This window comes from Cyprinus carpio, chromosome B15, assembly GCF_018340385.1.
Source record: "Cyprinus carpio isolate SPL01 chromosome B15, ASM1834038v1, whole genome shotgun sequence".
Lineage (NCBI taxonomy): Eukaryota > Metazoa > Chordata > Actinopteri > Cypriniformes > Cyprinidae > Cyprinus > Cyprinus carpio.
In genome coordinates, this window is record NC_056611.1 from 16,667,792 (window position 1) to 16,695,265 (window position 27,474).

The window sequence follows — 27,474 nt, forward strand, 5'->3', positions numbered from 1 at the left end:
TGATACGTAGCTTTAGTCCAGACCGAAGAGAGCCTCTGTCTGGATTAAAGCAAGGCCTATTGGACCATCAGTCTAGCCATTAAGTTGTTTGGCTAATGAAGTGGTTTGAGGCCATGCACTTAATCATAATGATTTATTGTCTGGAATGGAGTGTTTTTTTTGTTTGTTTTTTTTTTAACAGCTTTGTGGCCTCCAGTAGGGTTAGATGGAATGAGGATATGTGTATATCTATATATCTATTATTATTATTTTTTTTAAAGAAATTAATACTTCTGTTGCCAATATTATGCAGTAAACTGGTAATAACTGGTCGTGATATTACAAAAGATTTCTATTTTACATAAATGCTGTTCTCTTGAACTTTGTATTCATCAAAGAATCTATAAAAAAGTGTATTAAGCAGCACAACTGTTTTCAAATGATGATAAATGTTTCTTGAACAGCAAATCGGCATATTAGAATGTTCTCTGGATGATCATGTGACACTTAAGACTGGCGTAATGACTACTGGAAATTCAGCTTTGCCATCACAGAAATAAATACAATTTTCAAGTATATTCAAATAGAAAAAGTTATTTTAAATTGTAAAAGCATATTTTACAAAATTGCTGTTTTTACTGTATTTTTTATAGGGGTGTAACGATCCATCGATTAAATGTCAAACGATACGATGTATCGATGTCACACGTAAAATATCAATATCTGTAGTATAAATAGGCACCTTATTTTGATACTGTCCACATTTTCACCAATGTCCATCTGTGCATTACTGCCAACGCGTGCATTCTCGTTCAAACTCGCGTGTTGGGATGATAAGAGCTTAAAAGACGGATAGTTGACGGAATTGTCGAGCGCTTGTGAGAAGTTGTTTCAGCATGCAGTGACGCGCACACATACAGACAGACACATCAACTAATACCTAATTGAGTTCTCGCCCACTCTTTTGTACATGGATGAACAAATACTGAACAAATCACATCAACATGTGCGCCTTGGCGTATATCCTAGTAAACACAGTCGATTAGGTCAACAGTAGTCACCATTTGAAGTGGATCAAAAAAAGTTCATCAAAGTTTTCCTAAGACAAGAACACATTTTGGTTTTAGGACAACTTTGATGAAAGGTTTTGATCCACTTCAAATGTCTTGATGTAAACAGTTGAGAAAGAAAATGCATGTGTATCAGTATTTTGGATCCGTGCTTTCGTTCTTAAAATGAAAGCAGACTAAACAGAAAACTTCTGTCAAAGAAAAACTGATTTCACTGATTTTGACTGAACAACTTTTATAAGGATTAATCTATATTTAATCTATATAGTGAAGACTATGCAGTGTTATTTTACATTTGATTTTTTTTTTTGTACCAGAAAATTTCTTTTAGATCTACCTGAAAACCTGAAAAGCACTGTTTATTTAATTTAATTTGTGTCTTTATTATATTGTATTTATTTTCTGCTATTGTTTGTAATTTGGTTATCTGTAGAACAGGTTTATATAGCAGCCATATAGCAGCCAAAAAAGTCACAAATAAAGTTTTAACAGCTTTATTGAAAAAATATTTATTTTTCTACATTAATATATTTTTTTTCCTACAACTGGAGTACCTCGTTTGTGTTGTTTCCTAATGAGGGTTTACATTATTTTGCACATTGCATATTTTAGCACAGAAACCTGAAAGACTGTCTTGCCTGTTGTCATATCTTAAGATATAGGAATATATGTTTTTAACTTTTAGTTTTACTGTTTTGAGTCTACATTTTAACACAAATGTTACATTGCATTAGGCTGTTTATGCACTGATGTCAGGCTTATTCCTTTGTGATGAATCTTTTATATAAAGTAGAAATAGATTAATTAAAAATAGAAAACAATAAAGCCTTTATAGTTTAACATTTTATTAAACTTTAAAGTGTTTAATGCAAAAGTAGGCCAACACAGTTATTAAGCATATTAATTTCTCATTGAGTTGACAGAAAAAAAAATCTATCATTGTATACATTACCATTATAAACAGCATTTTTATCATGCCGCCCAACCCTAATCTCAAGCATTAAACTTCTATAGCTGCAAAGCACACAATGTCATTCCCAGTCACCAGCTGTAAATGTTGTGGAAATTAAGATGACAGCGTAGTGCTGTAGATTGCAGAACTGTGTCTTTTGTGCAAACACAGTTGTCATCATATGTAGCTCACAAAAATCCTTCGGACTTCAAGATTCTTCTCTCTAGAATGTTCTGGTGTGTGACCTTAAAAGTTTTGTGTGTGTATTTATGGTTTGGTTAATAGTTTTAAAGCCCTTGTCAGTATAGTTCTTATTTTTCCCTCACACTGCAAGAGAAAACTTGCAAAATGTTGACCCGCAGAGGATATGAGGTTAGTTTGCAGTTCTCGTTTCTTTTTTCTTTTTTTTCTTTTTTTGATAGATAGTCAAATTAATGCGCCTTTGGAGAATTGTACAGAATATTTGTATCAAAATATTTGAACTGAGCTTGTTGGCTGCTGTGTTAACAGACAAATATAGACACACACATTATGAGTTTTTCTGTAAAGCTATAAAACATGAGTTTATGAGCAAATGAGAGAGGTGTTAAAGGGATACTCCACCCCAAAATGAAAATTGTGTCATTAATCACTTACCCCCATGTCGTTCCAAACCCGTAAAAGCTCTGTTCATCTTCCGAACACAATTTAAGATATTTTGGATGAAAACCGGGAGGCCTGTGACTGTCCCATAGACTGCCAAGTAAATAACAGTGTCAATGTCCATAAAAGGTATGAAAGTCGTCGTCCGAATACTCCATCTGCCATCAGATGTGTAATCTGGATTATATGAAATGATGGGAACACATTTTTGTAAGCGAAGAAAACAAATATAACTACTTTATTCAACAATCCCTTTGTCAACAGTCACCTCTGTGTCTCTCCATATCACTGTATGCTGTGTATGCTCTTCTGTATCATCCGCGCCACAAGGATGTGCTGTTTCTACATGTATTTATCTTTGATTTGAAAGAAAACAAATCTGATGACGACTTTCATACCTTTTATGGACCTTGGCACTGTTATTTACTTGGCAGTCTATGGGACAGTCACAAGCCTCACGGTTTTCATCCAAAATGTCTTAAATTGTGTTCCGAAGATGAACAAAGCTTTTACGGGTTTGGAACGACATGGGGGTAAGTGATTAATGACAAAATTTTCATTTTGGGGTGGAGTGTCCCTTTAAGAAAGAAATTATTATTTTTGGAAAGAACAAATACTTTTATTCAGCAAGGATGCAAAAAATTGTGCAGTACAGACTAGTATGATAGAAAAATTTCAAACAAATAATAAAGCTTTTCTTTTGAACTTTATTTATTCATGGAAGAATTGTTTTCTGGCATTCTCTGTATAGTAGCAACCCACCATTTTCACTTTTGCTGAAAAGATCATCTGCTTTTCTCTGCTGTTTTGTAGGTGGTCCGGCTATGCCAGAACCCCAAGTTGGCCTTGAAGAACAGTCCTCCGTACATCCTGGACCTGTTACCAGACACTTACCAGCATCTCCGCACTATCCTATCCCGCTACGAAGGCAAGATGGAAACACTGGGTGAGAATGAGTACTTCCGCGTTTTCATGGAGAACTTGACAAAGAAGACCAAACAGACCATAAGCCTGTTCAAAGACGGCAAAGAGCGAATGTTCGAGGAGAACTCTCAACCCAGGTGAGTTTCTGACACCATCTCTATTTATAATATGTCAGATGACCAAGTTGCCTTCCTAAGCTGTAAACATTCAAAAAGATGTGTTAAGTACAATCTATAGTGACCAAATAAGATGTCAGCATTTTCCATTTGATGAAGCATTATGTTAGGTGTGAAATCAGAGCTCAGAGATCTCGATCCAGTTCCGTTCAGACGTTTCCTGAGCTGGTTCGTGTTTTTTGGAATGTTCTGTATATTAATTCAGTGTGGGAGGCAAAAGCAGAAGCAGCAAAACGTGGTTCGTCAGTCCTCGAATCATGTGAAACCGGTCTCTTCAAAAAATTTGAGTAGAGGTTACATTGAGTTAAACTGGAGCTCATGTCATATATCAAAGACGCAAATGAGTAGAGCATGAAAGTGGCCTGAGATCGTATCAGGCCTGTGGTTCTTCTGCTCCTCCTGCAAACACTGGGCTCATGTGAGCGGACCGAGGAGGAATGTGTAATGCAAATAAGACCAGTCACAAAAGGAAGAGTGTAAGTGAGGCTAAGAGTTTCCAGGTGTAACCTTCATTAAAACCCTCATATCGTTTGTTATTCATCTTCATATTCTCCTGCCTCACTTTTCATTGTCTTTATGCAACCTACAAAACAAGTCCGTTGTTTCATTTTCTTAGCACAGCCTTCCAGCCCATAGATGCCAATGTATGTCATGTATGAAAATCATATTCTGCATTTCTTTTGTGTATGAAAATAACATTTAATGGGCCTGCTGAACCTTTGAGTCCAATGTGATGTGTTTCAAATGCTTTTAGCTTATGTTTGAACTAGGGATGTCAACGATTAATCGATGATTTTGGGCTGCGTGCAGCTCATGCGCAAAACACGTGCGAGCGGCTGTGAGTGACGACGGTATATAAACACATCAACATTTATTCATAATGTACAAATTAAGCTTTTAATGTGATTTAAACTTTAAAAGTACATTAAAATAGAAACAACACAAAGTTATTCAACATGGAAAGCAATATAAATGTAGTAACTAAGTAATTTCCCCAAATAATTGTTTCATATCGTGTGCTTTGCAGGGCTGCGGGACACAGGACAGAAAGGTTATCAACTTAATTCGTTCCTACAACTAATTAATTTGTGGCAACTGTCCAGGTTTCATTAATTTGTTCCTTAAATAACCAATGATTTAACTGAAATAAGGGAACAAATTAATAAATCGAACAAACCCTTAATTCATGAGATCTTTCATTTCCCTTACCGCATGTTTACCACAGCCAGAGATGCGAAAACATTGATTAAAAGTGAAAGACAATAAAATAAACCTGCAAAATTAGAGGGTTAGACGGTGAGGATTTAGGAAAAGAAACAATGCCTAAATATTATTGAATTTGTGGAACTTCAACAACCGGCAAACCAGAACAATGCCGTGAAAATGTAGGCTATGGGCTGGAACGCATCCAAAAGCATGGTTGTTGTGTTGTATTTTTTTATTATTATATTATTATTCTTATAATAAAAGATTTTTTTATAACACTTTTGTTATTAAGAGTTTATAATTTGTATATAAATAATTACTGGATTCAAAACGGCAATTAAAAGGTGCTGTGACCGACACTGACAATACGTTTTCCCGGAGCATTCAATGATGTCACTAAACAGTGAACAATTAAAAAAAAAAAAGCGAAATTTATCTGACTTAATTAAGATAACGAATTTAAACCAGAAGTGTGGCAGCGCTCCCTAAGTTCATGTAAAAAAAAAAAAAAAAAGGATGACAACGGGAATTCTGTTTGTTTGCTTTATTATTTTACAAGAGCACAAATCTTCTGTTTTTATTGTGAGTGTGCACAAATGAAAGTAAACACTTTTGCGCATTATATCTTACTCTGATCTTTTCCGTCTATATGCGAAAGCGTGTAAAGTACAAGCCGAGTTTACATTTTAAGTAATAGTTTTACATTCAAATAAATTGCGAATATGTAAACATTTGGATTTGTGCCGAATGAGACATGAGCAATAACCTCCAAATACATTCAAATGTGCTCGCTCGTCCTCGTATGCACGCACACACTGTCACGATCTAATGCACTTTAAATGCCGGATTTTTAAAAACAAATAGGCCTAACGGCACACAAAAATTCAAAATCTGACATTTTCCGTAACCGAGCCAAGCAGGACAAAATTAAGTACTGGTCATAATACTCCGATAAAAATGTTTAATTTGAGCAGAGTTTTGCTGCAGCACTGCTGATGGAAGTGGTTCTCTGACTGCGCAGCACAGCCACACGTGCCACAGTTATGTTTGGGATGATTTTATTTTAAATGCCATAATGTCAGTTGAAAACATTGCAATAGTGTTTTAAAATACGTTAACTTTGCTTTGAGCGCTTGATTTAGAGAGCTAAAGTCCCACACATTCCCAAAAGTCCTGTACATTTTCCCTCAGAAACCGCAGCAGTCTGACTTGAGTGTAAACATCATAAAAATGTTAATACTTTATATCCGTCATTCTTATAATCTCACTTCCCGTAGTACAGTGGCTTCTCGTATCAGGCTGTATTGTCATTTCGTATTGTTCATACTACTTCACTTCTCTGAAACTAGCAAAGAATTTTCAAGCTGAGCATTTAGACGTTTGTACCCGTAAGTGCATTCCCATGAAAACCTTTCACATGACGAGGGCCTCTTTTTTGAGCCGCTTTGGTGGCAAATTCTCGAGAATCTTATCCAAAGCTTTTCCGTGTTAGACACTGGAGCTTTACTGAGGGGGGGTAGAGGTGATTGTATTGAGTGTGAAGAATTTAATGATTAACTCTGACACACCAGTCATACTTTGCACCACGCAGACACTGCTCTTCCTGTGAACACGCTAACTTCCCCTTCCTGTTTCTATTAGACTTCCTCAACATGCGTAGCTGAGGCAAGCCAAAACCTGCCACTCCTTACATTGACAGTCTGTGGCAATTAAATCTTCACAGAATCACTTTCACCTAAGTAGTACCGAAGACTGTTATAGATCTTCATGCACTCATCAAAACCACTTCTCTCCAACTCTAGTGCTGCCTAGGGTTGGCAAGATACCAACATTTTGACTTCAGCCTCTTTAACTCGATATTGATACTTGCTGCAAACAGACAATAGGTAAACTGATGAATATGTGCAGTAAGTTTGCGTATCATAGAAATATGAAAAGTAATATTTGAAGCATACTTAAAATCTTTCATCTTAATCTTAAAATTCATCTTAATCTCAAAATTCTTAAAATTCTGAGTCATACGAATAACAACTATATGGAATATTTTCCCATTTTGTTACCAAATAAATTGCCATATATTCCTGAATGTATACATGTCATAACTGAGCATGCATATAACAGCATTTAACTTGCTTTGTTGAAATTGATGCATCCAAATAAGAATGATGATACAAATTATTTTCTTTAAGTCGTGCATGTAATCTAGGACGGTCTCTGTAACACATTGAATAAGATTGTAATTACAGTCATCTATTATTAAAATCCATGACTGAATTCTGCATTGACGCATTATTGCACACTTAAACGTTAACTATGCTTTCACGCTTGATGTCATACTCAATTGGCTGAACTAAAAAAGTTTGATGAAAGTTTTTGTATTGCGCTCTTTTCTAGTATGCCATTAGTGACTATTCAGCAATATTTTGCAGTAAAAAAGTTCTACTGTCAATAGTGTAGCTAGCAATGTATGAAGTACTGCTCACATAAAAGCAGTGTTTCCCACACATTGACATTCTCACGTGCGCTGCAGAGACGCGGTGGATATTTCACAGAAAAAGACAGGGCTCGACAGTGCTAGCGCTTCAGTCACATTTGCGACTAAAATAGATGTGTGCGAACTGTAAAATGTATTTAGGATCCCGAGTGCGAATTAAGCAAAATCCTTTTTTTTTAAATTTAAAGTCATAAAAAGTCTTCAATAAATGAAATGATGAAATAAATGTCTTAATTATCATTTTAAGAGGTCTTATATCTTGGGATGGAACAACATAAGTCGCGATACAGCCTATTGATCATTAAACGTCAAAAGGGTTGATTTAATTTTTTTTTAAAAGAACGCTGTCACAAGGCGGCTTCAGACTGCTTCAAAGTGATTCTCAACCAATGAATAGCAAACCTTTATGCCAAGCTGTTGCTTATGAACTCGAGTTGATGAATTACGACACTGTCTATGTTATGAACTTTATATAATATATTTTAGATGGTTGTAAGCATATTTTAATGCATATTTCATCACCTCATCTGAAGGAACAGCCCACAATAGTATATACATTTCAAAATAAGAGTCCAGGTGTATTTCAGGTTTGTTTATAATTAAAAGTCACAAGTTATTTTTTTTTATTTTTTTTACACAATAAATTGTGTTTAATTTAAATCCATTTAATTCATAGGAATCTATTGTAATTTCTGGCTGGGATGTTTCCCCACAGGAAGAAAGGTCAAATAACATTATTTGATACATTCAGTATATAGATTTTACCCATTCACTTTGAGACACTACATTAAAAAGCAAGGGTAACTCTACCATTTAAATGCTGTAATTTTACATAATTTACAATGCATAATATGAATATGTAATTAAATGTAATAGTAGGCTATATTGTTAAAAATCACGCATTATTTGTTATTTGTCACGTTGTAGACCATTTTTGTACTGTGAGTAATAGGAGGATTTTCCACCCAGCTACCACTGCAAGTATATTTCAAACCTGTGGGAAACACTGCAAGTCACTTTTATAAACCATTTAACTTCCCCTTACTCACTGTGGCTATTTCACATGACCAACTGAACATAAGCAAAAAAAAAAAACTTTTTCGCTCTCATATGAAACTCCCAAACGTGTGAGTTCCTTTTGGAATCATTGTATTTTGCCTGTAAAAGTTTTACAGAGCAATTATAAATGTGACTGTATCTTTAGGAATAAGATCATCATCTCTCTTAAATCTTTGATCCCAGCTAGTCACAAAAATTTAAACTCTGTTCCAGTGTTGAAATCTTCTACCACATATTTTCTCTATTTGTCTTTCATTGCAGGGCTTCTTTAGAAGGAAATGCATAGCGCTCTGATATCCATCTCGGTGAAATTGCATGTGCTCTCAATTTAGGTAGCCTGAGGTTAGGTGTGTGCCATACAGCTGTTGTCAATTAAGCGAACTAATTTCAGATACGCTTTCTGACAGATGTTGTATCCTGAATTATAGTAGTTGTATTATCTAATTGTGTTGTCCTGAGATTATGCATGCACACTTTCTTCAGGTCACTAACTTTGGACCGTGACTTTTCCATACTCATGTTTCCCTTTCCATTTAGTTTGGTTATCTTTTCATCTTATCTGCATGTTACAGGTCGCCATGAAAGGAGCATTTATAGCAATAGGGAAATACACAGCAGATAGGTGAAGTCTGATACTTGTGCATCTGCTGTGTTTATCACGTTAAGGCGTTTTACAGTTGTGCGGCATAACTGAAATTTGTCAGCTCGTACAGCATACAATTTCCTTTTTGTTGTAGTCGCAGCTCTGTCATAAGATGAGCTGTTGTTTCTTGTGGTGAAGACGTGTCGCTCATGTTCCGTATTTAAAGTCTTAACATCCTTCTACATGTTTCTTTCTGTGAATTGTTTTGAACTTGGAAAGTGTAAATGAGAAGTAGCAGAAAATCTGGAAACAAAAAACAAAACAAAAAAACAGAGGAAACATTTCAGACTACATACATGCAGTTGACAGGGGAGGCACCGCCCAATCATGGGGGGAACATTTCAAGTTTACTACAGTACCTAGTTTCCATTTGATTTCTAGAGGGAAATTAATGAGAATTTACAGATGACCTAACATGCCAAAAAGTTTTTTCTTTTACACAGCAAATAAAAAATACTTGGGGGGGTTTTGTTTGTCGGTTGTTTTCTGTTTTCTGTTGTTTTGTTTTGTTTTGTTTTGTGTTTTGTGTTTTGTGTTTTTTGTTTTGTGTTTTGTTTTCTGTTTTGTTTTGTTTTGTTTTAAATGTGTTTTTTGTTTTTTAAATGTTTTCTTTTTTATTTGTCTTTAGTTTTTGTTTTGTTTTGTTTGTGTACATTTCTGCCAGTAAGTAAATCTATAGGCTGGTGAAAAAAATAAACTTGTAGCCAATGAAGTGTTCACCCACGTTTTGGGGTTTAGCTCTAAATTAAATGTAGTACCTCCTACTCTTATCAGAGGAAACCCAAGTGCCATCAAACACCACCATCAAAAGATGCTATCAAACGAGCAATTTTTTTTTTTTTTTTTTTTTTTTTGATAGTAAGCCCCTTTGGTCCAAAGTCTTAAAATATCATGCTGGAGGTGTAGCTCAAGGCTCACATATGTGGGGTGTTAATTAAGCTTGCTTTGTATTAATCATTCATTGTTTAGTGAGTTATATGGTTCTCGAGGGATTGCAGGAACCAGCAAGCCTGAAAGCAATGGACCTAAGCAGCCAATGCTCCAGTGTCATGAACAAAGTGATAATCACGTCTAAACTTCCGTCAAAGAGATAGTTTTGTCTGTTTTTCATGAGTTAGCGCACACAGAGAGCGTTTCGGATGGAAACACTGTTAACACGCCCAAGGATTGTATTGCAGCTCGAGTTACTACGTCCTGCATCTCGCTCCACACAGAGCCAGGCCAAGCCCAGCTAAGCACATTTGAGAGCCGCACACTAGCAGTGGGACACTGTATTTATTTATGGCCTGCTGAACACACTGGCAGACACTAACTGATAATGCAGCTCTCATACTCTTGCTGTGTTGTTCTCCTCTTCTGTCTGAAGATATAACAGAAATATCTTTCGCTTTCAAAATCGCTGCTTTGAAAAAAAAAATGTTTCTGAAAATAATTTTCAGATGCAATGGGGGAAAAAAACGGGATAAACACACAACTTGTAAATAAAATAGTCTGATATATATGTACAATTTAATAATAACATATAGCCTAGTTTAATATATGAATTGGGTGTTCGTCAATGATTGCATGCAGTCGGAGATTCCAGTGTTTACACCTCCACAAAATAACCTACTGGAAGCTCTTTAGGTTTGCCGTATAGGCCTATAGATAAAAATATTAAAATTACAAACACACAATAACATTTAAGTTACTTCCATTTCTGAAAAAAAAATAATGTAGGCCTAGTAATTGATGTCATAAATACACAGGATTTTTGTTTTAATTATCCATCGTATATCCAAAAAACAAAACAAAAAACATTTGCAATCAAGACTGAAAAAACAACTTTGAAGCCAGAAGTGAATGTAAACCACATTTGGCCCAGACTTATTTGCTATCCGGGAATCCAAGTATAAGCATAGCCTACTAATGTTAATTTGTTAACCCACAGTAACACATTTTAACCAATTAATTGCATGTTTCATTTGCTGCATGCTTTTGAAAACACAATAATTTATTTATTTATTTTTTTTTTTTTTTTGAGGAAAAAAAGATAAGTCTTGTATGTCCCATTTTCATAAATAATAACAGCAGGCCTAATGATGTTATAATGTATAGGTATTTTAGTTCCCTTCACTTCACAACAAATTCTTTAAATTGAACCATATTAGAACAGACCAAAAATGTAAAAAATATATATTATTCTAATGGATAAATATAATTGCAGTATATAATAATAATATAGGCTTAGCAATAAACAAGCCAAAACAAATCTATTTAAAACGAAACGTAAGGTAAAGTTGGGCTTACCTCTCTCACAAATCCAAATGTGTCCATATTCGAGATGTAGCCTATTTGAAGCTAAACTATTAGCCTATTTATTAGGTAAAATAGGCTTTGTAGTTCATGTGCGTTCCAGTATCGACAAAAAAATCTTAATGATGAGCAAAATTATGCCACAGTAGACCAGTTCTCATGGCGAACGGGGACAGTGAACAGCTGCGCTGTTTCCAATGAATGTAGTAGCATATATAGTGTGCGCTTGAGGCGCCAGTGCGATTAAACAGCTGAAACATAAAATTCATTTTTGGTCTTTCAGTAAAGGCATAATTCGATAATGCAAAGTGTTAGCAGTTTAAAAATTCAAGAATAATCGCCAAGGTAATAAGAATTATTTCTTATTAACTCACCCCCACCTCCCCGTGGCACCAACGCTGCATCCATGGAACCTTTTCATTCCACAAAAGGTTTTTTGCAGTGGAAAAATGTTCTTTAAATTATTAAAATGTTCTTCAAAAATGGTTCATAAGAGTGAAGGACCAAATTTCAAGCGGTGGAGCATGTGACACTAAAGTTTGGAGCAATGACTGCTGAAAATTCAGCTTTGCATCACCATAATAAATTCTATTTTAACATATATAACGGAAAATTCACTAACCCCAAACAATAATGGAAATAATGGCACGCCACATAACCTGTCCATGTTAGTGTCCATTTCGTTTGAATAACATCGTGTGTAAGAAGAGTAACTTGGATGAGGATATATTTTCCACTATTTTAAAGCCTATTTATTTTGCTGTCACAGTCATGCGTGATTGTATGCTTAGTTGCATTATATTATTTGCATTTATTAAAATAGTCCTGCATGCCACCAGAGGACCGCTTCTCTGGAAGTCACCTTATATCTGACACAATGGATGGGAATAGACATTGTCAGATCACTGTGAACACAGTTTGTTTGTGTGAATGTGTTTTATTCAAAGGATGGTGTGTGTGTGTGTGTGTGTGTGTGTGTGTGTGTGTGTGTGTGTGTGTGTGTGTGTGTGTGTGTGTGTGTGTGTGTGTGTGTGTGTGTGTGTGTGTGTGTGTGTGTGCATTTGCTTGGGTGTATGACTGCTGTCACCACCACTTCCTGACAGAGATCCGGTGTGAAGCCAGTTCCGGACAGTTAAATTTGTCAAAGAGTTGCTATGTTCACGAGGAAACACGGAATCCATGATCTGTTCTCATATTCTCATGAACACAATGTTTAGACATAAATAGTGTCCAGCGGCAGAGAAAGTCACTTCCTTAGACACCTACAGGTCTAATGTTTGGGGAAATGTTAGAAGTTATGGGGAAGTTGGCTTTTGAAATGTGCATTAGTTGAGCAATGCCAGTGTAAACTAGTGCAAACTGGCCCTTGTGTTTTTTTGGAGCGTGTGGATCAGTGGAGGTCAGCGCTAAAGAGTGACTGAAGGTGTGACAGTTCTGGACTGTAGACTCTTTGATAATCAGCCGTGGGCACGAGCGGACCGCTCTCACTTCCTCCAGTTGGCTTGGCTGTTTTATCATAGAAAACAGGAAACAGGAAGGGAGCAGCCAGCTGCAGGTCAAAGGTCAGGCCAAAAGTGGAGGGAAGCTGACAAAAGCACAGTATCTAGGCAGGGCTTGGCCTACAGCAACTACAAGGAGAGGCCGGCCAACTGAGAGATTGGGGAGGGGTCAGATGGATTGTTTTAATGCAGGCAAACATGAAACAGCAATAATGAAGCACTATTGCTGTGTCCAAATTCCCATACCGAAATGCATGAACTTTGACCATTGATAAAGTATGTTTCCTGTACATAAAGACTGATCACATTGTTTACTGATGACTTTTACCCAGATGTTGTTTTTATCACAATTTTACCACAACTTTAACCTTAGTCATATACATTTAATTTGGTGTGAGTATGTGTTTGTATGTTTTATGATTTGTTGTTTTTTTTTGTTGTTTTCATTCTTTATTTTTTATTTTGATCAAACAAATTTAAATATTAGTCAAAGATAACACAAGTAAAGATCACACAAGTAAACACAACATGCAGTTTTTAAATGAAGGTTTTTATTATTAAGGGAAAACAAAATCCTAAACTACATGGCCCTGTGTGAAAAAGTGTTTGCCCCTCTGTTAAAACTGTGGTTTATGACACCTGAGTTCAATTTCTCTAGCCACACCCAGACCTGATTACTGCCACACCTGTTTACAATCAAGAAATCTCTTAAATAGGACCTGTCTGACAAAGTGAAGTAGACCAAAAGATCCTCAAAAGCTAGACGTCATGCCGAGATCAAAAGAAATTCAGAAACAAATGAGAAAGAAAGTAACTGAGATCTATCAGTCTGGAAAAGGTTATAAAGCCATTTCTAAAGCTTTGGGACTCCAGCGAACCACAGTGAAAGCCATTATTTTTAAAAGGCAAAAACATGGAACAGTGGAAAACCTTCCCAGGAGTGGCTTCCCAAGAGCACAGCGACGACTCATCCAAGAGGTCACAAAAAACCCCACAACAACATCCAAAGAACTGCAGGCCTCACTTGCCTCAGTTAAGGTCAGTGTTCATGACTCCTCCTTAAGAAAGAGACTGGGCAAAAATGGTCTGCATGGCAGAGTTCCAAGACGAAAACCGCTGCTGAGCAAGAAGAACGTAAAGGCTTGTCTCAGTTTTGCCAGAAAACATCTTGATGATCCCCAAGACTTTTGGGAAAATACTCTGTGGACTGACGAGACAAAAGTTGAACTTTTTGGAAGGTGTGTGTCCAATTACGTCTGGCGTAAAAGTAACACCGCATTTCAGAAAAAGAACATCTTACTAACAGTAAAATATGGTGGTGGTAGTGTGATGGTCTGGGGCTGTTTTGCTGCTTCAGGACCTGGGAGTCTTGCTGTATTCATGGAGCCATAAATTCTGCTGTTTACCAAAAAATCCTGAAGGAGAATGTCCGGCCATCTGTTTGTGACCTCAAGTTGAAGCGAACTTGGGTTCTGCAGCAGGACAAGGATCCAAAACACACTAGCAAGTCAACCTCTGAATGGCTGAAGAAAAACAAAATGAAGACTTTGGAGTGACCTAGTCAAAGTCCTGACCTGAATCCTATTGAGATGCTGTGGCATGATCTTTAAAAGGCGGTTCATACTCGAAAACCCTCCAATGTGGCTGAATTACAACAATTCTGCATAGATGAGTGGACCAAGATTCCTCCACAGTACTGTAACAGACTCAGTGCAAGTTATCGCAAATGCTTGATTGCAGTTGTTGCTGCTAAGTGTGGCCCAACCAGTTATTAGGTTTAGGGGGCAAACACTTTTTCACACAGTGCCTTGTAGTTTTAGATTTTTGTTTTTAGGATTTAGCTAAAAACCTTCATTTAAAAACTGCATGTTGTGTTTACTTGTGTTATCTTTTACTAATATTTAAATTTGTTTGATGATCTGAAATATTAAAGTGTGACAAACATGCAAAAAAATAAGAAATCAGGAAGGGGGCCAACACTTTTTCACACCACTGTATAATGCAGTGCCAATGAAACCAATGTTGTGACATACTACAGACCAATATATTTTGGTCAGTGGAAGTCATTGGGTAATGTTACGTAATTTTTACAGCTAATCAATTAATTAACTTTTTATCCACTGGAATTTTTTCAGAAAACTGTATTTTCAATGATTTGTTGGCTGAATAATCAATACTGTTCATCAATCCCATCTATCTTACATCTTTAATAGTAATAAGTTTCATTGTTGAAAATTAAAATTAAAGACTGATTAAATACTAATCAACTTAAATACTCACAGACATCACTGGAAAGTTTGTAATGCGGTCGTATATGTCAAAAGCAAGTAAAATAATGCACGAGTTACTTCAGTTATTTGACGGTAAGGAGAGCGAGAGAGAGAGTCCAAGAGAGCACACTTCCGTTGCATGATCTTGATTGCTGTTCGCTCCATTAGCGCATGCATTTGGATTAAAGCTAAATCATAAATATAAAACAAACAAAATTTATATTATTAAATATAAAAAACATTTATTTTAAACGTCAAGCATACACAACTTTAATTAAAGCAAAAGTGAAACTAGCAGACTGTGTCAAATGCGCTAGGCTGTAAGTGTGTCTGTCATTCTGCACCAATACAAACGTATACATGCTGCGTATGTTCAAGCTTGCTTTAAGGCCAAAGTATACTTCGGTTTTTACTCATACACGAGGGTCCATGTACACTGCGCCAAGATAGTACGAGTGCACTCGTATAATGTATAACGAGTGGTTCCCTGCATTATTTTAGGAGAACGTTTTGTGCAATGGAGCAGCTCTAATGCGCCATTAAAATGAAAAGTGAAAGTAACAAAAGCTTTATAACCAGTATAATTAAGTGTGGAAATAACTGAAGGTAATATCTGTTTGCTAAATGAAGCCAATTAACATGATTCATATTATTATTATTATTATTATTATTTTGTTTCTGTACCCAATATTTAAAAAAAAAAATTACAAATGCTTTGAAAATACAGGTATCGACTACCAAATATGAAAGTATCGGTATCTGACTCGTTCTGAAAAAAGTGGTATCGGTATCAGTATTTCTATATGTCCACTGGCTGTACATTAATCAGCAGATGTAGTGTGTCATTTGGATAATTTGACATTTGACTCGTTTGACTTCTGCAAGCATTCTGTGTAGTAGAAATGCATGCATACTATTTGTACATAGAATGTGTTGGTTTTCCCATTCTGATGTGAATTAGCCAATTCAAAGACACGTGATTGTTTGTCAGCATGAGGGCTTGAGTTATTGTTCTGAAGAGTGACACCTCTGACTCTGGGATTAGCTGAATTCAGCTCTCAAACGCCCTCCTCGTACAGCAGCTTTAGTGAGTGCTTGAGCGAGCTCTGCTGCATGAGCCTGGGCTTTCTGTGCATCTGTGCCCTACTTAGTTTGAATCTCCTGCCGAAAGCCTCTCTTCTCCCTTATGGTTTAAATCTAGGTAAATATACAGAGTCTAACGTGTCCTGGTATCCTTCATGCTTCACTTTATTCACTTGTGAATGTCACTCTTTCAAGCATGCACGTCCACGCAAACATTTTGGTTGAAAGTGCCACTCTATATTACACCAAAGGCCTGTAGCCTCACCACACAAATGTCATCGCCAAAATCCTCTTATGTGTCCGCTTGGAGAGAGGAAACATGGCACAGCTGGCTTCCCCAAAAGGCACGTTGGCACCCTTTTGCCACAAACAACAACTGTTCCTAGAGCCATAGATAAAGTAGTATGTAGACGCAAACTATGAAGCCAGTGAGAATTTAAGGTGTTACAGTACATCAAATTAAATATGGCATCTACCCTGTCTAGTATATATATTATATATATATATATATATATATATATATATATATATAGCATATATTATATATATATATATCTGTTGTCCAGACTTGATGTATTTGATAAAATGCATGCATATATTTTGTTACCTTTAATAGTAATGAAATATTATTTATAATTTATTTTATTATTATTATTAAGAAGAAGAAGACCAACAACTGTTTTAATATTATTAGTAGTAGTTGTAGTAGGCGTAGTAGTATTCAGTTTTGGAAGTAAAACTTTCTCATAATCTATCATTTAATTTTTATCGAATTTTTATTTTTAAGCTTGATTTTCATCAGTGCATTTTGTTTGGGGCACTTTATGACCAGAGGAAGCATATGAAATGCAACACATTAGTCATAGAATAAACGATAGAGCCCTTCACAAAGAAGAGTTATTGCTTATGAGAGAAACAGAAATTTTTTTTTTTTTTTTTGCGCAAGCTATTTTTCCTCATTTGCTTGCTCTCATTTCTTGTAATTACACTCCACCCTTGGAAGTTTTTTTTTTTTTTTTTTTTTTTTTTTTTTTTTTTTTTTTTAAACACCCCTTTTCTCACTTTTTTTTCCTTGTAGTCTAAGTAAGGATTCAGTTTTTGGAGGCAGCTGCGGCGCTGCCACACTCAGACTCTCTCTTGTGCATGTCAATTCCCCAGGCTGGAGCGCTTGTACAATCCCCCACTGTGCTGCCCTGTAAATCATGGCTTTCTTTCCACTTCCTCCCCCTGCCATGCAGCACGACCCTCCCTGCTCTCGCCTGCCTGCCTTGGGCTCATGTGCCCAGATTCGGTGGAATCAGAAAAATGCAGCAGGCATTCTGTCCTTGCTGATGCGGGCCTAGCACACTCCCTCACTGTGCCCACCGGCCACAGAAATACCCAATCACCACCAGGCTCAACTCCAGAATCTGCTGATGTTTTCACATTTCTGTGCTGATTTTGGAGTAATAACTTCTATTATCGCTCTTGATGAGACACCTCATATTTCATCTTCAGATTTAAACATGGCATATCATGAAAATCTGACTTTTTCTGTGTTTAACTGCTGTAATCACATCCCTGGTGCGTGTACCAACCCAGAAAACATGAAAAAGAACAACCCAAAAATTTTTTTGTTGGTAAGCCTACCAAAAAACTAGTCATTCAAACTTTGCTCCCCCGTGACATAGAATGGAGATGATCTTGTAATATCCACCCCAAAATGAAAATTTTGTTATTAATCACTTACCCCCCCATCGTTCCAAACCTGTAAAAGCTACGTTTGTCTTCGGAACACAATTTAAGATATTTTGGATGAAAACCGGAAGGCTTGTGACTTGTGACCATAGACTGCCAAGTAAATTACACTGTCAAGGTCAAGAAAAGTATGAAAGACATTGTCAGAATAGTCCCATTAGTGAATGAACAGTGCTCTCTTCCACCCTCAATACCCATGGCTGAAGTGCCCTTGAGCAAGTTGCTCCCCGAGCGCTGGATATAGCTGCCCACTGGTCCGGGTGTGTGTTCACGGTGTGTTCACTTCTCACTGCTGTGTGTGTGCACTTGGATGAGTTAAATGCAGGGCACCAATTCTGAGTATGGGTTACCATACTTGGCAAATGTCACAACTTTCACTTTTTATCTGATATAGGTACAAGCTGTAAAGGCACAGCCCTATTCTGGAAAAGGGTGCGGGGAACAGCAGCTCATTTGCATTTAAAGAGACGTGCCCGAAAATGGCGTTTTTCTGCTGCAACTCAAAATAGGCTTTTACAAAATGATATAATAAATGATCTGTGGGGTATTTTGAGCTGAAACGTCACAGACACATTCTGGGGACACCTGAGACTTATATTACACATTGTAAAAAGGGGCATAATGTGTCTCCTTTAATATGTTTGATCAAATAACATGGCCCTTGATTATTATTACAGGTTTCTGCAGGACTTAATGTGGCCTTAATAAAGAAAAAATAAAAAAAAATATGCAGAAAAAGGTCTTAAATTGGAGTAGAATGTCTTACATTCATAAAGTCATTGCATTTAATATGGCAATGGCAGATATTTGTACTTTTTAATCAAACTCATAAAATAAGACTTCTTATTTTATGTAATATTGTTAGAAGTAAATTTATCTCGGTTTAAGAATGTTTAGTCATTTGCATTGGAAAAATGACAGAAATAAAAAAACAAAAATACTGGCAAATGTCACTTTTTTGCAGTGTTACCAGATGATACAGCAAAAGTTATTTCCGTGTTCTAGTGGTTGGTATTTAAGCCACTTTTCTTTATTTTTTTTATTTATTTTTTTTATTTATTGAAATGATTTTAGAAAAGATAGTGGAGATCTGTTGGAAGTTTTCAAACTTTGAAGTGTTTTTAATACAAGATATTTACATGTAGAGAACATACTGATGTATTGTGTGCCATTCAATGTCTTTGCTTGGTCTTAAAGTGTCTTGTTATTAAATTACAGTTTTATGGATTTACCAAACCTCTCTATGAAAATAAAACTGTTCTCTTTCCTTTATTTCAGACGAAACCTGACGAAATTGTCGCTGATATTCAGTCACATGCTCGCCGAGCTCAAAGCCATCTTTCCCAACGGCCTGTTTCAAGGGGATAACTTCAGAATCACCAAAGCGGATGCCGCAGAGTTCTGGAGAAGATCATTCGGGGACAAGTGAGACGCTTAATGTGTTCTTTGTTCTCGTAACAGATTAAAATGCCACGTTTTCATGGAAAAACAAAAGAAGTTGGACTTTGACAAGCTTAAGGAACACAAATCAGTCTGATTCTTATAACATAACCTGAATTTCAGGACCATTGTGCCTTGGAAGGTGTTCCGGCAGGCCCTGCATGAGTTTCACCCCATCAGCTCAGGCCTGGAGGCCATGGCTCTCAAATCCACCATCGACCTCACCTGCAATGACTACATCTCCGTCTTTGAGTCGTTCGACATCTTCACACAGACTTTTCCAGGTGCGTCATTCAATCACTCCATCACTTCCTCCAAGCACAGACTAGCTCTATTGTGCCTGAGCTCGGTGTAGAGGAAGGTCTGACAATGACTATTGTTGTGTGGCCGTGTGCTGTGGGTATGGAGGCGCTGTTTGAGTGTGTGTGTCAGCGCTGATGCTTCAGTTCTCATGGCTGAAAGCCAGCCTGAATGGAGGCCTCTTATCGCCTTTTGTAGCTCAAACAGGCTTGTCTGCACTCCTCAGAGCACACGATTTCCTGAGAGTAGAGGGCGAGAGATGATTTGAAAGTGCATCAGCTGTAAAAGAAAGCTGTTTGACCTATTTTAATGGCAACTGCTGCTAACCTCTCTGGGATTTTTTTTGCTCTAATTATATACCCTTTGAGAGCAACAATGCAGAACAGAGATGTTTGAGGTTTTTCTGTTCTTCTACTTGATTTGTGTGTACACACACTTTTTTCCTGGAACCACATAATTAGTGGTGTCTGCTAGGGTAAGATTACGATTACTATTGCTCATACTTGGGGTTGGGGATTTGAACCAGCCTCAAGTATTTAGCTAGTCGATGGATGATAACCAAAATAGAGAAAAGTGTATATGCAACCCTTCTGTGCTACAAACATAAGCCATACTTCAATCATGCTATTATTTTAAATTATTATACTTAGTTTTCACCTTTAATACCAATAGCGAATGCGTAACACTCGGAATACACTAGTTGTCAAAAGTATGGAGGTGGGAAGTTTTTTGTTTGTTTGTTTTTGTAAGTCTCTAATGCTCATCAAGGCTGTGTTTATTTGTTCAAAAATACAATTAAAACTGTAATACTGTAAAATATTATTACAGTTATTTTAAATAACGTTTTCAGTTTAATATATATTTAAAATGTTATTTATTCCTCTGCTGAATTTTCAGCAGTCATTACTCTAGTCGTAAGCGTCACATTATCTTTCAGAAATCGTTCAAGTATGCCGATTTGCTGCACAAGAAACATTTCGTATTCTCAATGTTGAAAACCTTTGGGCTACTTAATAATTTTTGGGAAACGGTGATACATTTTTTTCTAGTTTCTTTGATAAATAGTGTACATAACAAGTCTTTACTGTCATTTTGATCACTTAAACACCTTCGTGCCAAATAAAATGATTAATTTTCTTTCAAAAAAGAAATCTAACTGACCCTAACCTTTGAATGGTAGTGTACCTTAACATCTGCATTGCAGTGCTCTGGCAACCATCCACAACACCCTCGCATCCTGATGACGAGTTTTGCCACTCGCGTCGTTTTCTGAAAATATAAAAATCTCGTCATGTTGATTTTTCCGTGGAACTGTTGACTACTGAGATTAGAATGAATCTATAATATAGCAGCTGTTGAATGCATCATCTGATGGCTGCTTGGCAGTGCAGTGCATGTAATGAGCTCATTATTCAGAGCATCACAGCGGTCCAGAGCTTTCTCGTTCTCCTCTCTCCTCAATAGGCCATAATCACATCTATCCTTTAATTAGCCTTCCTTACTTCACATCAGAGCTATTTTGGGTAAAAAAGTGGTCAAGATCATTTTTATGAATGATGCAGCTATAATCAAACATGGCCTTTTTGATACATCTAATAATCAAGCTAACATTGACAGCATGGCATAATTCAAGTCAGTATGTTGGTCTGTTAGAGCACTTAAAACTGCCATTGCACGGCTGGCCTTGTGCCCGTTCCAGTTGCAGTATAGAGCGCTTGTGCTGCACCGTACCTCAGCTTCATTCATGCAGCCAGAAATAGACCGGCTGTTTACAGAGAGCCCGCAAAGCTTTTTGATGAAGCTCCACGTAGGAAGGTCACGCTTCTCATCAGCATCTGAATGAACCCGCCCCGCTCGAGAGCCAGTCGCAGGCTTTTTTTACTCCTTCGTTTCGGCAGCCTTTTGACTGTGAGTGGACTTTTGTGAGACGGATGCCTCAGTATGAAAACCGGTTTTGTTTTATGTGTTTGCTCAGTGTACACAAGCATGATTAGGCGCCCTGGGTTAGGGTAGTAAATACTGAAGATTTCTAATAATGATTATATGTAATCTGAGAGGGGAAAAGGTGGGTTGGTTGACCCATATTTGTTCTGCAGCTATTTGACGTGAGTGTCAGGGGGTTTCAGCTGATGCACAATTGAAAATGTGTGAATGCAGCCCGCTCTGAGGTGATGGAAACTACTTTTTCACAGAAACTGTGTCGAAGGCACTACTTAACCTGTCGTGTCCAAAAACAAACATGATGGATCGTGGTCGTTTTTCTCAGTCTAATTAATACTTTTATTTAGCAAGGATGCATTAAAATGAAAGTGACTGTAAAGATATTTGTAACATTACAGAAGATTTCTATTTTAAATAAAAACTTTCTATTCATCAAACAGTGCTGGTTTCCACAAAAATGTTAACCGGCACAACTGTTTTTTAAGATTAATAATAATAGTAAATGTTTTTGAGCAGCAAATCAGCATATTGGATCATGTGACACTGAGGACTGGAGTAATGACTGCTGAAAATTCAGCTTTGCCATCACAGGAATAAATTTAGAATATATGAAGCTATAAAACAGTTATTTTAAAATGAAATAATATTTCACAACATTACTTTTAATCAAATAAATGCAGCCTTGATGAGATTTCTTTTAAAAATTAAAGCTTACTGAACTACAGAATATGTAATGACAAGTTGACTTTGATATAACGGTCAAAACTGATTTAAATTTCAAATATATAAATAAAATTATATTAGATTCATCGCAATCATTAGAATTAGACATATGTGGTGTATGTCGACTGAGTGCATACTGAATTGCAGACTTCCAGTGTATTCGTGCTGTGTTTATAACTTTCAGTTTGAGCTCTATGATTCTTATTCCAGCAGCTAATAAAATGGCTTTCAGAGAAATAAATGAACACAAGTCCCGTTTTTATAGGCTGGGAAGTGAGTTTTTGCTCTGACATCTTTAGAAAGAGAAATTTGCGTAAGGGCAAACTTTTGATCAGTGTCAAACCACTTTTTAAAAAAAGGAACAAGTGAGATTCTCAGAAGTGTTTGTCAGTGAGAGGAAGTACCAGTTTTGCTTGAGGAAGATGCCATGAACACATTGGCGAAGTCATTTAAAAGTACTTCTTAAGTAGTACTGTCACCCTAAACTAGAATATTGTCATCTGCTCATTTCATGTAGCCTATAGATTATATCAAATGAGCAGTTAACAGTGTTATTGCTCAGAAGTACTTTTAAAGGACTTCATTCATGTGTAATATATATATTGGCCATTTGTCTCTATTGATAACTATGTCTGTGAACAACAGTCCTGTGGTTTTAGGTGAGCTTTAGAAAGGGAAATAAGGTTGACGTGTGTTTTAAATTTGTCAGGTGTGGCTTCACATTGGGATCTTGGCATTGAATGAAACTCCTGTTTTACTAATTGGACTGACATTAACTGATGTTTATATTCAGAGATCTGAGTTCATTTGGTCCGATGGTGTCACTGGCATACAGAGTGACTCACCACTCCATCCACAACACACTCTGTCTCTCTGACTCATACTCTATTCATCTCTTAATGGATATTAGAGGTCATCACATAAGGGACTATGGGTGTCTTTGCTGTCAGATGTAATCTGTATGTACATGCCACTACATTCACAGTGTGAATGGTGTTTGGGGGAAAAAAACTATGCATGTTATTTTTCTTCTTTTTTTATATAGCCATGGTCATCACTGCTAAGAAACTGGAACAGCCTGGCAGTGACTCATCCAGGCTACATGGCCTTTCTCACCTATGATGAAGTCAAAGCTCGTCTGCAAAAATTCATCCACAAGCCCGGCAGGTAATACAAACACTGCACACATCACTGTTAAAGGCATACTTCACGCAAAAATAAAACTTCACCTGGTAATTTGGATATTGACTCCTGTTGTCCTAAACCTAAATTACTGTTTTTCTTCTAAATAACAAAAAGCTATGATTTGATTTTTTTTATTATTATTATTAGAAATATTTTTCTTACATTTTTTTATTATTATTTTGTTTTATTTTCTAGTCATTTTATCTCTCCATCTGTCCAAAAGTTGATCAATTACTTTTTTTCATCAAAACAACACAAATGTCATTTTTATTTTATTTTTTATTTCATTTTATTTATTTATTTATTTATATATTTATAAAGTCATTGGATTGGGACAATAAGGGAAATGATGGCAGAATAAAAAAAATTGGGTCAGCTATCTATTTAGTCCCAGTACTCAAGTATCTTTTTTTAATTCAAATGTGTTCATGGCATCAGCCTTGTCACAGCAGCACTATCTTGCGACTCTTACATAAACAGTGACAGGACTTACAGGGACAATGCACCATTAGTTGCTTGAATCCCCACTCGAAGTGGCCCGAAGGACAGCATGGTACCTCCCATCAATAGATGTATTGTAGAAGTACCATGATGTCACAAGTACTCTCAATTCAAAGAAAAGCAATCATATGACCACCCATAACGCACTGAGACACGTTTCTCAGTGATGGGTTGATCTGGCAGTGTTAGATTGTCCTGTTTCTTTTATCTCACGTCATAAGTGTTTGTTGTAACAGTCACATTTTCTCTTGGTTACAGCTATATTTTCAGACTGAGCTGTACACGGCTCGGCCAGTGGGCTATTGGTTACGTCACAGCTGATGGGAATATCTTGCAGACCATTCCTCATAACAAACCCCTCTTCCAGGCCCTCATCGATGGCTTTAGGGAAGGATTGTAAGTCAACACAGCATCTCAGTCTGAAACCCACATTTAAAACATTTAGATGTGTAATAAAGCATCAGATGTAACACTTCACCTCCCTCAGACTTTCAGTGTGTCTTACAGACTGACTTTATTCCCATTTAGCTACCTTTTTCCTGATGGCCGCACACATAACCCTGACCTCACAGGCCTGTGTGAGCCCTCGCCTCAGGACCATATCAAAGTCACACAGGTCTGTTTTTGTTTTTATTCTCTCAGTTAGACACCTAAATCCATAACCTGTGTAACCCATTTTTTTTCATTACTTACAGGAGCAATATGAGCTCTACTGTGAGATGGGCTCTACTTTCCAACTGTGTAAGATCTGTGCTGAGAATGACAAGGATGTGAAGATCGAGCCCTGCGGCCACCTCATGTGCACTTCCTGTCTCACAGCCTGGCAGGTAAACCTGCAGAACCTTCAGCTATACATTAGTCTGGATACACAGGTGTGTTTTTCTCACTCTTGGTTTATTTTCTCAATCTTTTAGGAGTCAGAAGGCCAGGGATGCCCGTTCTGTCGCTGTGAGATTAAGGGCACCGAACCCATCGTCGTTGACCCCTTCGATCCCAAGGACCCCAATAGTGGAGGCTCCTATGGAGGCTGCAGGAGCATGTTTGGGGCAGAGGGAGCCCCTTCGCCCAGCTACGATGATGATGATGATGATCGCTTGGAGGACTCTCCTTTCATGATTAGCAAGCTGGTTGGTGCTAAAGTAAGAACAACTTGATCTCATTATGATTTTGAACCATTCTGCTTTGCTAAAACTGCATAAAGACACCTCAACCTGCATTGATTCAGCTGTCACCTGCCTCAGCAAATATTATTTTTGTAATGTGTTCGAGGCTCCTGTTTTGAAGTTTAATATAGGAATTCCTACAAATCCAAACCAAATAATGTTTCCCGCAGACACTTTAGTATTACTCTGCTCCAGATTGTGGTAAAGGCTCAGAAATGTTGGCATGAGCATTTAGCATCAGTATAGCTGTATGCTGAATGGTTTGGCTTGTTTCAGGTGGAGAGGCCGCCCTCACCGCTGTCAGCTGCCCCTCAGCCTGTCGTTCCTCCAGTACCTCCTCGGCTGGATCTGCTTCCTCTCAGACCCACCAACCCTCCCGGGGCCTCTAGTCCAGGCGCCACATCCAAGGTAAATGCACTAGCATGGAATGTTTCGCCAAGTTTTTCACCCTCAGTACCTCCGTTTGGAATGTATTAACCATTCTTTTTAAATGCTTCAGTAGAACATTTCTGAGTTAGGATTAGACGAGCACTTCTTGATGTTCAGTTTTTAATGTCTGGTTTATTCCTCCCATCCCCAGGCCCCATCCCATCACAAGGACAAGCCGTTACCACTGCCCCCAGTCCTTAGGGACCTGCCGCCACCTCCTCCCCCAGACAGACCACACCCAACTGGATCAGACAACCGACTCCCTAGACGCCCTCTCCCCTGTACGCCTGGAGAACCTCCTCGGGACAAACTGCCTCCTGCCCCACCTAACCGCAACATGCCAGACTGGAACTCCCGGCCTGTACCCAAAGCTCCATCACAGCCACCAGCAAGCGGAGACTCCCGTGGGTCTCGAGAACTCTCAAACAGACACTCTCTGCCTCTCCAACTGCCCTCCACGCTCGACACCAGAGCAGAAGGCCCGAGGAACAACGGCCCCCCCAGCCTCGACCACCAGCTGGTGAGGGCCCACATGCCATATTTACACAATGATAGAAGCCTAATCTGAACTTTTATCTAACTTTGTTTTATGTGCAGAGTTTCGGATCATCCAATCCTGGGTCAGATTACGACAGCCCAAAAGTAAAGCCATCTGCCTCAGCTAATGCCATCTATTCCTTGGCAATCAGGTAGGTGCCACTGAGCCGACATCACACACAAAAGACTAGGGCAGCACAAAGTACTGCATATCAAAAAAAAAAAAAAACAACGGAAAATGCACCTAAAGCAATGGTTAATAACTTAGTGCTGCTTTCAGAGTGATGTGTGGCGCTATGTTCATTTACATGTATGACACAAGCTGCTCTGAGAAGCTGAAAAACTGTGTCATGAGCCATATGTGTGTAAAAGAACACAGTGCCAAGCTTAATTCTGAAACTAGCAATAAATATATTTATTCACCAGCAAACCTTAAAAAAAAATTATACTTTAATGTTTAAAAAAAAATATATATGTAAATATTTGAATTGTAATTTTACAATTGCACTATAAATAAAAGTTTTATTACTTGTATTATATACAGTTAAATAGTATTATTCCAATGTATTTTATTTTTTATCACAATTTTATACAAATTGTATAGTCACATTGACTGAGTCCAAAATGGTGAAAAAAGAGATTTCTGAACTGTGTTCACTTTATGGTTACTAAAAGAGGTTTGAGTTTGTTCTTGTAAAAAGTGTAAAGACCCAGATTTAGGTTTTTTTTTCCTCCCAAATCATTCAACCCTAAAAGGATGGTTTGCACTCAGAAAGTCTTCAGATAAAGTTCAGCTTCCAAATTTTAATTTCCTGTACAGATACACAAAATCACAAAATAAAATTACCGTTCTAGAGTTAATTGTTTCCAAATCGAGCTATTCAAGTCATCTGTTGAAATTCTGTCTATCCATCCATCCATCTATCTATCTATATATCTATATATATATACAGTGGCCTCCATAAGTATTGGAACAGTAAAGACAAAACTGCTTTCTCTAGGGTCGAGACATTTGCAAATATGATTAAAAGATGAATATGCGAAAAAACTACAGAATGTCACATTTTATTATTAGGTCTTTCAACACATACATGTTTTACCAAATAAAAAGGAAAGCACTTTTAGAGTTCATCCCACTATTTGATGTGAGCATAAGTATTGGAACAGTTTATTTTAAGGCAGATGTAAAAGTTTAAAAGCTAGTATTTAATTGCAGATCCCTTGCA

At 37.2% G+C, this 27,474-nt stretch overlaps 1 protein-coding gene across 3 annotated transcripts in view; it reads left to right on the forward strand.

Moving 5' to 3' along the window:
- LOC109103546 (E3 ubiquitin-protein ligase CBL-like) overlaps positions 1 to 27,474 on the forward strand; it is a 34,486-nt gene that overhangs the window by 3,249 nt on the left and 3,763 nt on the right. For 2 of the 3 annotated variants that reach the window (XM_042739476.1, XM_042739477.1), the window contains exons 1-11: positions 3,566 to 3,704; positions 19,308 to 19,454; positions 19,593 to 19,753; positions 23,479 to 23,600; positions 24,378 to 24,515; positions 24,648 to 24,735; positions 24,815 to 24,946; positions 25,034 to 25,258; positions 25,559 to 25,690; positions 25,863 to 26,231; positions 26,309 to 26,400. In XM_042739476.1, the coding sequence (XP_042595410.1) occupies positions 19,418 to 19,454; positions 19,593 to 19,753; positions 23,479 to 23,600; positions 24,378 to 24,515; positions 24,648 to 24,735; positions 24,815 to 24,946; positions 25,034 to 25,258; positions 25,559 to 25,690; positions 25,863 to 26,231; positions 26,309 to 26,400 (1,496 nt within the window). In that variant the 5' untranslated portion in view covers positions 3,566 to 3,704; positions 19,308 to 19,417. Of the gene's footprint in view, positions 1 to 3,456; positions 3,705 to 19,307; positions 19,455 to 19,592; positions 19,754 to 23,476; positions 23,601 to 24,377; positions 24,516 to 24,647; positions 24,736 to 24,814; positions 24,947 to 25,033; positions 25,259 to 25,558; positions 25,691 to 25,862; positions 26,232 to 26,308; positions 26,401 to 27,474 lie in introns of those variants that run through there. The other variant, XM_042739478.1, reaches the window with a different exon arrangement.